A 12,626-nucleotide genomic window follows, 5' to 3' on the forward strand; every position below is an offset into this window, starting at 1 on the left:
AATAAAATTATGACTTTTTGGATTGTAATCAACAAATGAAGGCTTGCTGCACCACCGGCATCACCTCGTTTTAGTACAAGTGAATAAAACGCATATTAACTGCTCATCGGGAATGTGCAGCCCTGTAACCAAACACTGTGTTCCAGGCTTCATTCACAATTTCCCTTCCTCCCGATGTCAACGCCGCTGACTCGACTGGACGGGTGTCTCCGCTGGTGAATTTCACATCCCTTCCTCAGAGCTCCTCCAGATCAGCTGATGCAGCCAGGTAAGCTGCAGGCGGATGGGTGGATGGATGGCTGAGGTTGGATGGATGCTGGCTGCTTAGTAGTGGAGGACTCGCCGTTTTGTCTCACATTCCACTGCTGCGCTTTCACCGTCCTGTCTCCCTCCACCGCGGCCGGTCTCCTGTAGGCCTGTGAGCGGATGAATGCCAGAGCCTCTGATTTTACCATCGCCAAAAGGACTCCATGTCTTTCTTGGTAAGATCATCACGCCGCATGGGTTTTGCTTTGTGCGTCCGTGCGTGCCGCCGAATTGTGACCGAGTAGATGCGTATAGTCACGCATCAGTTGGTTGATGCTGATGCCTCTTGTGTTATATGGCAAATTCAATTAGTCTTTCAAGTGTGTGAAAAAATATAGTGGCTTCCAGATAGGATGCACCAGATATCAGGTTATCAAGTTATCGATATAGGAGTTATATGAGCTGTGAAATATCTGTTAGACAGCTTGAAAAGTGTAACCCCTTTGCATCTGCATTTACATATACATTATGGGCTAATATAGATAGGGAACTATCAGATATTAATATTGTCCATCTGTGCATCCCTCACATCTAATTATGTATGCAGCACTTCTCTTGCTCTGTTGGGACACATCAGTCAGCCGGCTGCCTCTTTGTTGCCTGTTATCATCACTCTAATTCTCTCTCCACTCACCACTTCCGATAAAAAGCCCCGTTAAGTGCCCTCACAGCCCATTTTCCCTGATGCTTGCCACATCTCTGACTCCCCCAGCCTCCCAGAGGCCGCGTATCACCCCCTCCGCTCCCGAGCTCCATGTTTTTCCCCTCCGCTCTTCCTTGTCCTGTAGGGCATGTCTCACCTGTGCTCCTCCTCCTCCCCCCTCTCCTTCCCCTTCACCAGGACTGTTCCTGCATCTCCCACGCTCAGGTCCAGCCCTTGGACATAGAGGAGCGCTATGAGGACATCAGCCACCAGTTCCTGGTCAGTAGCCGAGACGCTGTCAGCATGGAGACAGGCGTCACACTGATGCTCTTCCATCATACTGTCACTATTCATTCGTCATCCATCTGGAGCTGCTTAACCCTTGCCTTTAAGTTGTTACAGACAGCAACTATTGGAATAACATCCAGCTGTTAAAGCTGTTGGTAACGCTTAAAGGGGCTCTCCATCAATTTGATACTCACAAGAGACAGATTAGAACAAGAGCGGTCAAAATTAGTGCGTCAGAGTCCGAGATATCCCAATTTTTTTTTTTTACATTAGACGCTTTATGCCTGGAGAACGCCCATGTCTCCCAGTTTATAACACAGGTTTTTTTTGTAATTAACTTGTAATGAAGCCCAAGCCAAGGTAACCTAGGTGACATCACTGTGACATCATCAGGAGTTATTTTCTCAGACTTGATAAAAGCTCCTCTAGAGCCACAGAAGACGTTGCACAGCTAGCTGAGTAGCACTCAACATGAAAAGTGTACCGTGTAACAAGTGCGAAATCAGCGGAGTGCCCCCTTTTAAAGCACCACAGATAATCCACTTTATTTGCAAGATTTCTCCAGAAGTCTACAACTATAAGCATCCTTACTGCAGTACTTAATATTCTACAATTACTTTTTAACTACTTAAACTGTACTGCTAGTGTTTAAGGCCATTTCCCCCTGATATTACAGACAAAATGCTGGGACTGTAAAGGATAAAAACCAATAAAACTCCAAATGTAAAGCTGCATCCGAAACTTCTGCAACAGTCTGGCACTGAGAGAGAAGCAGACACTTCTCTGTCCCAAAAATCTGTCTGCATCCCTAAACTGCAAGCATCCCCCCTCCCTACCTCCCTCACTTTGGCAGCCATCGTCCCCTCACACATTACCGCACCACCACAAAATCGGTTACTGTGTAAGCAGCATTACTAAAAGGGGTAGTGAAAAGATGAATTTTCCAGCACCACAGAACAAAATTGTTAGAATGTAACGCATTTCTTTCAGGTGGAGATTTATTTTGTCTTTTCCTGCTTTTTGTGTTGACACGTAATCCACCCCCACTCTGCCTACTCACAATTTCAGCTGCTTAGGAAGTCCAATCTGGCAACAAGCATATTTAATATTATTTCAGTATTTTCCATGGCGCTGCTTTACCTCTTCACTACATATTTCTATTGGATATCTCCTGTCATTGATTGGCTTACTTGTCTGCACTCTGAGCGTCTTGTTTGAATCAGTTACAGGGATGAGAGAGGTGGAGGTTGGGCTGAATAAAAACCGGACTACATGATCTAATTGTGGTTAGTCTTGCAGTTGCAAACAAATCCTAATCACTTGGGTGATTCCTTAACTTTTCATCTAGCGCCATCATCAGGTCAAAATGTTAACTTCTCAGCGTTCTTCTTTCTTTTTGTGAGAACGGAGGCCGACCTGTACCACAGCCTGTGAACGAAGACTCTATATAGATTCAGTCCCTTCTGGCCATTAACAGAGTTTGGTGAAGGTCATAGATAACTTGATAATAGTTATGTGATGCACTGAATCATGTCTGTTTGCTGAATTACTTTGCTGAGTTCCTTTTATTTTCCATTCTGTGTCACCTTCAAGATATAATAATATATGTGCCTGGTGGGTGTGTGTGTGTGTGTGTGTGCAGAGCTGTGACGGCTCTGAGTACACTCTGCAAGGGCCGGCAGGTGGCGATGACTTCACAGGGCTGTCCGCTGAGCCAGCCCACTACCAGCTACTGTCTGAGCTGGGTGAGGACACCACAACACACACTTGAGTCAGACCATTACATCAGCCAAGACAATTGCAAAGAAATTGCGCCTAATTTCCACCCCCGGAAACCTTATAAAACAAGTGCAAATGCAGTGAGATCTCAACCTCAGGTCGATTCTCTGTGTCACAGGGAGGGGCTTCAATAACCTGAGCCAGGTGAACATGGCACGCCACATCCCGACTGGCCAGCTGGTGGCCGTCAAACAAACCAACCTGGACGAGTGCACCGAGGAGGAGCTGCTGCAGCTCATGGTGAGTTTGGTTTGTTTGTTTCTTCTCTTCTGTAAACCCACCAATCAACCAGTAGCTGCTTTCCGTCCACGTCTGTTCGTGCCTGACTGTGTCTCAAACCCCAGAACGAGGTTCTGCTGTCCAGGCTGTTCCGTCACCCCAGCCTGCTGACCTCTCGCCTGGTTTTCAGCTCCTGCTGCCAGCTATGGGTCCTCACACCGCTCATGGCCTATGGTCAGTAACTTTTTTTTTTGTTGTGAAAATCGAATAATCATCAGCCATTTTCCATTTGATACCTTTCTTTGTCATATAAGATAGCACACTGAATATGTTTGTGTCTTGAAGTGTGCTGGTGCTGTATAACCGATGATTAGGAAACATTGTGCTGTTTATATTGACAGACAATAGCTCTTCAGCTCTTTCGACATACTTTATCAGTGCATTTCTTGACACGATACCTTCTCAGGCCTCAAAATTCACATCACTGCTGACTTTCCATGAGAATGACCTGCTCAGCTCGTCCTTTTCCCTCTCCACCTGCCTGCAGGCTCTGCCGACACCTTACTAAGAACATACTTCCCAGATGGAATGAGTGAATCCCTGATAGCGTACCTGCTGTACGGTGTCCTAAAAGCGTTGGAATACCTGCACCGGATGGGCTACGTTCACCGGTCAGTGGGAGACAGGAGACGTTATAAGACGCATCTGTATTACAAGTAGAGAAAAAAAAGCATTTACAATATAATACATATTTGTATCTTAATTCTCAGGGGGGTGAAGGCCAGTCATATCCTGCTGTCGGGGGAGGGGCATGTCTACCTCTCAGGGCTCCACTGTGTTTACAGTATGATGCGTGAGGGGAAGAGGATGAGGGCGGTGTTCGACATGCCCCACCACAGCCCCGCCCTGTTGCCCTGGCTCAGCCCTGAGCTGCTGCGACAGGTCAGGACTCCCTAGATTAAGACGGATGCCTTATTTCCTCCGTTAATGTTGCTCCAATCAAAGCTGGAGTGATCCATTATTTCCAAATGGAGCTATTGTACCTAAAAGCTACATGTATCTGCTCTATTTTTAACAGCAACACATATTTCAATAAGCAACAATATTGCAGCGTCAGTTTTTTCCAGCCTTATTCTGATGTATTCCGTCTGTCCTCTCCCCGTGGTGTTGCCCTCAGTAGGACCTGCACGGTTACGGGGTGAAGTCAGACATCTACAGTTTAGGTATCGTGGCCTGTGAGCTGGTCAGCGGCAGGGTGCCTTTCCAGGACATGCCCCCCACTCAGGTAATGAAAACTGCTTACGAAGGACATGTATGTGCACATTTAGCTTTTCCGCAGTTTCGCGTCAGCGTTTGAATCGTCCCGTTCAGATGCTGCTTCAGAAGCTGCGCGGCTCCCACTGCTGCCTACTGGACGTGGCTCCCTTCCCGCTGGGCGAGCTGGGGGGGCTCAAGGTGTCGCGGTCCGGGGTGGACTCCGGCATCGGGGAGAGCGTGGCCACCGGAAGCATGACGCACAGCGCCACAGCCCCTCCTACCGACCGACCTCAGAGCCCGGGGCCCAAAAACCACTCGGCCACTCTGCACAACCTGGTCCAGCTGTGTCTGCAGCAGCAGCCTGAGCGCAGGTCATTACATTAAAGGACAAGTCAGCTTTATTTGACAATTGATCTGATATGATTGCATTCATACACAGTACGAACAGTTAATGCCAATCAGTGTTTGTCCTGTTTTCATCTTCCATAGACCGTCAGCATCTGCACTGCTGACCCACGCCTTCTTCAAGCAGGTGGGTCATTCTTTTATGGGATAGATTGCCATGAAACATTGTACACATATTCATGTAACTTTTCCTGTAGCGACATCATCAGGTCAAAATTTGAATTCGTCCAATACATTGATTTATGACCAAATACCTGCAATGGTACCAGTGACATTACCAGCAGCCTCGTCTGTACTTGGTGTTTAGCGCTAATTAGCACACGTTAGCCTGCTAACTTGCTTAACTAAGATGGTGAACATGGAAATAAGTACAACTTCACAGAGCTGCTAGCATGGCTGTATGCACACAATATAATGAAAGCTGTGAGAGTTGACATTGAAGTGTGTTGTGTGACAGGTGAAGAGGCACACCAGAGACTCCTTCCTCAGCCTCATGTACCCTGCAGTGCCCCTCACCAGCCCTGAGGACCCTCCAGTATCCTGCCCCCCGACCCCATCCTGCCATGCTTCAACGTCAACCTCCACCGACACCGCTGAGGCTGTGTGGGACTTCTCCTAACCCCAATTCTGTCCCCAAATCCTGACTAGCAAGCCAAACACGAGACAATCAAAGCAAAACAATGAGGCCAAATTCTACTGTGCTTTTATTTTGTATTATTAATCCGACTCTCTGAGCCTTTTTTAAGTAGTTTTGTAGTTTTTTTTTTTTTTAACATGTTTGTCTGATGCATATGTGGAATTTGGGTCATGGGGTGGTGACGCGACTGTGAAAGTGCTGGATCAAAGACGCTGCTCTGATCATATACCATTATAATAATAATGGACTGTCAACGAGTCACAGGACAAAAGACTAATCAGTTAACTAATAATCACGCACTTCCGCTGAGGTTAAAGGCAACTGTGAGTTAAAGGAAGTCTTCCCAGAAATACTTATTTGCGCTGAAAAGTATACGCATGGGGACATCCTGTTGTTTTTACAGTGTACTTTCCATATTTCCGTGGATAATGGTTATTTTTTAGGTGACTGTTGTACCTGTTTTTCTCCTCTAAAGGCATTCTGAGACACGGAGGATCTCTTTTAACTAAATCTAAAGTAAATAAGTGAATACATCAAAAAGTGAAATCCTAATAACAGGTACTGACAAAATTATGTGAGGGTGGATTTTTCCTTTAAAGTATTATTATGTATTCAGACTGTGAATAGTGAAAACTGAGGTACATAAACGTATTTACAACACACGTGCATATATATTCATCTATATCAGAAGTTTCCAAACTGAGGAGAAACATGAGGAGTTTTTGCTACAAAAACAGTGTTCAAGTTCGCACTAACTACCTGATTCCAAGGCAACATTATACTTCTTGTTTTAATCCCCCAAAGCCCCCAAATTATGGTTGTTGTTTCTAAACCCCAAATTGATATATGTATCTATATCATTCAGTATATTTCAATCTGAACTGAACTAAAGTCTACACACTTTGAGACTATATCAGAAATTGGACTTGATTTTTACTGAATGTTTTGAAAACACAGTCAAATATATAAGTACATTTTGGACGTATGTTTGAACATATATGAACACAGTGTTTATGTCTAGTCGTAAAACATGTTCTTGCTCGTTTGCCCATGAGAAAATAAGACAAAGTGCAAACTGTCTTAAAAGAAAAGAGCACATGAGCAATAGAATATGTCTAGTGTTCCATGTAGGCGTTAGAAACCATCAGTAGAAACTGTCGATGAAAACCTTCCCTGCCCTGGTCCGTAGTGATAAGCCAAAAGAATATGTCTACTGTGCTCTGTGACCACTTCTCCAACAATGCCTTTATGTTTGAATGAAACCTGCATTCTGAATATGGTGATCTATCTGTAACTGTGATTAAGTGTACTGTGTATGAGAACTGTGATCTACAGTACACATCACACATGGTAGCTGTATGAGCCTTATATATATACACATATTATAAATGATATATATGTATATACAAAATGTGATTTCTACACTTCCTTTTAGCTTTGATTGATTTCTTTGTAGATTTATGTTGGAAGTACTTCCAGCCTGCACACTGCGATATTTGAGGATTTTTGCTTTACATTTTGTTTAAGATACTTCAATAATAACAGTACTATATATTCATTTGATATATCTTTATTTTATTATATCTGAAACCACATTTTTCCTGCGCAGAAGAAGAAGAAACACATCAACACAACTCTCGTGGTAAATAGCAGTTCTCTACTGCTCCACTAGATGGCAGTACAATGTCAAAACAAACCAAAGGCGCGCTGCAGCCAAACCAAGCCCTTAGCAACCACATAGCTCCACATCGACAACGTAAAGTGAATAGATTGTCGCAAAGGCACCGAGTATTATGATAAACATTACGATAAATATTACAAGCCACCTGTTCACCCCACCCCCCCATAACACGTCAAATACGCTATAAAAGAAACGTTTACTGTATTGAAACTGCAGTTTAAGCCTGAATATGTTCACTTGGTAGTATTTTTCTGCCAGTAACTGCAGTTTATTATGCATCCGGTTCAACTACCAAATTAAAGGCTCGTCTTAAATTGTACATACCTCATGCAGCATACAGTTGATGGAATACAACTGGTATTGTCATCTAAGTATGTTTACTAAAACCATAATACTAATTTTGCATTATTTTGTTTTTGCATAATGAGCATATTCTTTTACAAAATTAGCAAAATCAACAACACAAAAAGTGATTTTATGGTTCAAACAACAACAACAACAACAACAACAACCTTAAGGCCAGGGTATATTGGCATTTTCCAAAACCAATAACCCTAATAGTGACCGGAATGCGCCATATTACTTTTCTGTATTGCCAACCTTATTGTAACACCCCCCTCTGCAACTAATGATAAAATTGACCATTGCATATACTGTATAGAAGAATTTCCTTGTCTTTGACTAAAGGAAGAAAAATACCAGACATTCAACAATAGAAAACGTCTTCTAAAAGTATTCTCAGGCACAGTGTATCACTTTGTAATCAAACTTAACAGAAAGAGTAGTATTTGTGTAGTTGTTTTTAATCTTACGCTTTCAGGGTGGGCTCTTATTTTGAAATAAACCAAACGTCCTTAGACAGGTAGTTGCTGTTGCTCGGTAACTTCACGCATTTGCAACTACTCTGAAGACGGCTTCAGTGACAGTTGGTCTTTTCGTTGGTCAGGTGAGTGGTCTTCAATTTCTCGACGGTTTAAAACATTTTATCAGGAGCTTACACGTTTATTCTTCTTCGACATGAGACTTCTGTAGCCGGGCAGGCTTCGGAGGACGAGGCGTTTCTGTCACATGAGGAGGAGGAGGAGAAAGGGAGGCAAAAAAAAAATAGAAATAGGCTTTTTTGACAGCTAGCTTTTAGCTAGCTTGGTCAGGTAAGGTCGACTGATACGGTTGGTACTTGCCGAGGATAACCGAAGGCGTCGTACAGCTGTCGGGAAGAGCGAGTCTGTCTGTAGCTTATTTATAGAGCCCACAAGAGAAACAGACATTATTAATGGTGTGTGTTTTTGCCGTGTACTAGTTTTAACCACCGTCGCCCCAGTCTTGTCTGCGCTTGGAGCCAGCAGGACAGCTCAAAGTGCACGGGGAGTAACGTTACTGGAAGCGTTTTGTCGCTGCTAGCAGTGAAATAGTTTCGCCATTGGTTAGTCCGTGATCAAACATCCGCCTCCGCGACATGTAATTGCCTGTGTTGTTATCGTTTGACAGCGCAAACACTGCTGGGAATATCCTCTGGTTCTCCGAGAAGAGCTGAAGAAGTGCGAGCACAGGCCCAGCTTCGCCAGGTCCTCCCAGGGACCGCACAGCTCTCCTCTGCCATGGAGTAATTTCTTTGGAAAGTTTCTACCGTCGTCCATTGTTGCATCCTTTGAAGGAGTGGTACCGTCTTGCCATAGTTGGACAGTCATGATGTTGAGCGTCGGAGGCCAGCAGCAGATGTTTAGCTCATGACTGAAAACCATGAAGCAGCCAGGGAAGTGACCTCGGTGCACACCATAGCCTGAGGGTCCCACTCACTGGCACCATGGCATCCAAGGAGAGACTGTACGAGGTCTGGATGCTCTACTGCACTAAGGTAAGGTGTACTCCTGCGAGCACACACACTCCCACTGTGGCTGTTTTGTCTCCAGCCAGGGAAATGTCATTAGGTGAAGCAATGGACAGCGTGCTGGCGTTTCCTCCCTGGCCAAAGAGGTTGTTCTTTCTTGGCCTTTATATTTTGCAAGTCTAGTGTTACTGGCTGTTTTTATGACAGATTGATCATATCTGTTGTGGCAGACTAATTTATAGCCCGTGTTCAGTCCAATGTGGTACTTCAAAACTTGTGCTGACAGCCATTGTTTTGTGGCAACGTTTAGCATCTTTTTATACCACGTATTACACTTTTCAGGGTGCAAAAGCCTCTGAAACAGCATGTAAAACATTCTAGGACTCCAAAATGCTCCAGTTAAACCCAGACTGTTAATGAAATTGCTTGCAGATCCTGAAGGATTTATTGGCAGGTGACGCATTAGGCTTATAAATGAATAATTAAATCGCAGAGAAGCAATGTAACTTAATGTCAGGTATTAAAAAAGTTGTGATATTACTTCAGCTCCAATATGATATTGGAGTTGAAGCCATATCTGATATTTATCAAAAAGTCAACACCATCCCCATTAACTCTACATACATATCCAACACGAATACTTAACATAGGGAAGCTATATGGTCACGTCAGGCTGTCAGTGAGTGGTAGGATGGGGCACTGCTACAGTGAACATGCATGTGCATATAGGATATTGCTTTGTTTTTACAGTGGAGATGAATGAATGACACTTGAGTAGAGACAGCACCCCTTGAGTCAGCTGCGGGCTAGCTTTAATTCACTTGGCGATGATGCATGAGCACGTCCTGGCATCCAATCAAAACGGCCTGCCTGAGCCTCTCCTCACGTGAGCCTGGCTGCAGTCACACACTTTCTTCCCAGAGTAATTCCTTGGGATAACACGCACACGCGCAGTACACGCAACCCTCTCGGAGGTATTTGCCCCTTAAAAGCAAAGCTGTTTTCTGCAAGTTTAGGATATGACATCGAATAATCTTCACCCTGAGAAGTAAAGTGTGGAAGCCTGAACGCTTACACAAATAGAATATCTAAGGCCAGTTGTGTGGGTGTTTGTGGCTCATAACGGAAGCATTCAGACACACTGCTTGCCAGTGCACACTTGTCACACTCACTTGAGAAAATGCCAGCAATTGCTGCAAGCGTACACATTGCATTTGTTCTAGCAGGAGTGTGTATTTGCATTGACTAAGCGTTACACTGCGCGGAAGGATCATTTCATTTCGTCCTGGCTATGAGCCAATACTGGGCCAATATTTCTCTCTGCATGAGGCGAAAAGAGACACTGAGAGAGAGAGAGAGAGAGAGAGAGAAGCATTTAAATACACATGTGTAGCGACCTGCCCCCCCGCCTCCCCCGAGCAGCTGAAATGTCAGGTATGGCCGGTGGGGTGTCTGTGCACTATATATGTGCATGATTATGAGGGTTGCCGGGATATGTTGGCTGTAAGGAGAACCTGCAGTCACGTGGCCTAAATCGGATGAGGAATGTTGTGTTGTGTGAAAGCCCTGAGACCCCCCCCACCACCACCACCACCACCGAAGGGTTAATTTTTTCACAACCAACCTTAGCCCTACCTCCCCTTCCCAGCCTCTTGTTGTCTCAACCTAGCACAACGATTGTCTCATCTTCCTGTGTGTGCAAGGAATTACTCGTAGTTTGGGTTAGATTCAGATTGTAGTTGGCATTTAAGTGATTAAATCTAAATTGATTATCAGATATTGGCATCTACAGTCCAACTAGTACCATCGTATTGCCACTTTGAAGGCTATTTAAGCATAAAAACAGAACAGAGTACAAGCTATGGCTATTTAAACTAGGTCATATAATTCAGTTGTGCTCATCATAGGTCCCTCATGCCATCTGTGTGTTTAATGATTGACAAAACAGTGGAGACATCACTGCCTTTAGTGTCAGAGGTTAACGCCCGCACTGCTCTCTGGAGGAGTCAGTCAGATGTGTATTGTTGACAGTAGAAGCTTGTACAATACAAGCAGCCGGGGGTCACACTGGGAGAACCAGCTCGCCCTGCTCTGTCAGCTAGACATCAGCTGTCTTGTCTTGTCTCTGTATGTCATTAATATCACCCGGTTCCTGATGCTGAAAGAGGAAGGGGTGGGGTTTGTATTCAAACCGATTTGTGATGCTTTGATTAATGTCTGAGAATTTTCACATCATGTTGTAATAATAATTTCAGACTATGTTTCAAGCCAGCATGTTGATGATGAGGACAGAAATTGTTGGGTGAGCAGCTGTGGCATCAAATGTGTTTGTCCGTCTCTCAGTATTTTATGACTTCCCTACTCTGCAGTAGCACTCAAGCCCTCAAACAGGAGCAAACAATGCATTTGTTGGGGACTATTTTCAGCCGTGGATTAATACACATTTGGTGCTCTAGGAAGTAATAATGGCAGCAGGACACATTTGAACCTTAAAGCGCAGTGAACAATATTTCAGAGTAATATTTGCCATTTGAAAATGAGTCCAGTATTTTCAAGTATGAAGCTTATATACCCAATTTTTGCTTCCAACACAATATCTGTAGTTGGTCCAGCATTTAAAGCAGATTCAAGCCGTTAAAGGCATGATCCATGATCTGAATGTAAACAGAAGGGTAGCCCCACTTACTAGCTTTCTGAGCTTTGCTCATGCTCCAAATGAACTTATTGTTTTCCCGAGGCTAATAAAGGTTTGTTTTCACCAGTAACGTTTGTAGGTACAGCTGTAAAATAGGTCCATATAAACACACTAAATGCTAACTTATTACCTATACTGTTTGTCAAAGTCTTAATCATTGCATTTGTGAATATACCTGCAATTCACATGATCAAAAAAGTGTAGGCATTTAAAGATTTACTGTTATTATAATGAAAATCTGCAGTAGTTGCAGAGGCCTCTCTGAGTCATAGAGGGCTGAGAGGTCACAAACGACGCTAAGACCGTTATGTAACCGGCGATCCTCTTACAGTAGCTGTCTGTCATTGGTTCGTGCCAGTGTGTTGTCCCCCGAGCATATGGAGCCGCTGGTTGCCACTGGTATACAGTGGCCACCGCTGCAATGGCTCTCCTCTTTCACCAGTGTATCATCCAGAAGGGCTTGCCAGAGAAAGTGGAGGGTTTAGCAGACCTCTGAATAATGCCAGTTACTCTCTCTTAAAGCCTTTGTCTGCTGCAGAAAAGCCCTTTCAATTCTCAACCACAGGGAACATGCCTCAACAGCCAGGGGCATCATTTCACCCTTAAGTGGCTTTAAAGCAGAGTCCGGTATCTTAATTCTAGAGCAGGAATCCTCACTCCCTACTAATTGTCCACAAACCGCGGATTTCTGGTTAAGATTCACAGAACCTGTCATCCTGTCTTGTGTCACGCCACCCGGCCCTGCCCAGTGAGTCGCTTTTCGACTGGATGGGAGAAGCAACGGTGATTTGCATAAACCCCTGCACACACGGGAGTCAGGATATAGAGAGAGGTGGAAACGGAGGGCGGAAGAGAGAAATGAGGAGGGAAATAACACTGAACAGTTAA

General features: G+C 44.3%; 2 protein-coding genes across 2 annotated transcripts in view; both read left to right on the forward strand.

The window, feature by feature from the left end:
• The first annotated feature begins 355 nt into the window (after window positions 1–355).
• Window positions 356–5,522, forward strand: stradb (STE20 related adaptor beta). The gene is made up of 11 exons (XM_070930636.1): window positions 356–482; window positions 1,148–1,228; window positions 2,880–2,982; window positions 3,135–3,256; window positions 3,361–3,469; window positions 3,783–3,906; window positions 4,006–4,177; window positions 4,416–4,520; window positions 4,607–4,863; window positions 4,982–5,024; window positions 5,355–5,522. The coding sequence occupies exons 1-11, from the start codon at window positions 471–473 to the stop codon at window positions 5,514–5,516; spliced, it is 1,290 nt and encodes a 429-aa protein (XP_070786737.1). The 5' UTR covers window positions 356–470; the 3' UTR covers window positions 5,517–5,522.
• Window positions 5,523–8,828: 3,306 nt separating this feature from the next.
• nbeal1 (neurobeachin-like 1) overlaps window positions 8,829–12,626 on the forward strand; it is a 40,232-nt gene continuing 36,434 nt past the window's right edge. Inside the window, exon 1 of the mRNA XM_070930427.1 lies at window positions 8,829–9,070. Coding sequence (XP_070786528.1) covers window positions 9,020–9,070 — 51 coding nt within the window. The 5' untranslated portion in view covers window positions 8,829–9,019. The remainder of the gene's footprint in view (window positions 9,071–12,626) is intronic.

This window comes from Enoplosus armatus, chromosome 24 (genome assembly GCF_043641665.1).
Source record: "Enoplosus armatus isolate fEnoArm2 chromosome 24, fEnoArm2.hap1, whole genome shotgun sequence".
Lineage (NCBI taxonomy): Eukaryota > Metazoa > Chordata > Actinopteri > Centrarchiformes > Enoplosidae > Enoplosus > Enoplosus armatus.

Bases quoted from the DNA above. Each gene is read 5' to 3' on its own strand.
- stradb (XM_070930636.1), top strand. The intron at 2,983-3,134 runs GTGAGGACACCA...TCTGTGTCACAG, and splicing joins CCAGCTACTGTCTGAGCTGG to GGAGGGGCTTCAATAACCTG. The intron at 3,907-4,005 runs GTCAGTGGGAGA...CTTAATTCTCAG, and splicing joins CGGATGGGCTACGTTCACCG to GGGGGTGAAGGCCAGTCATA.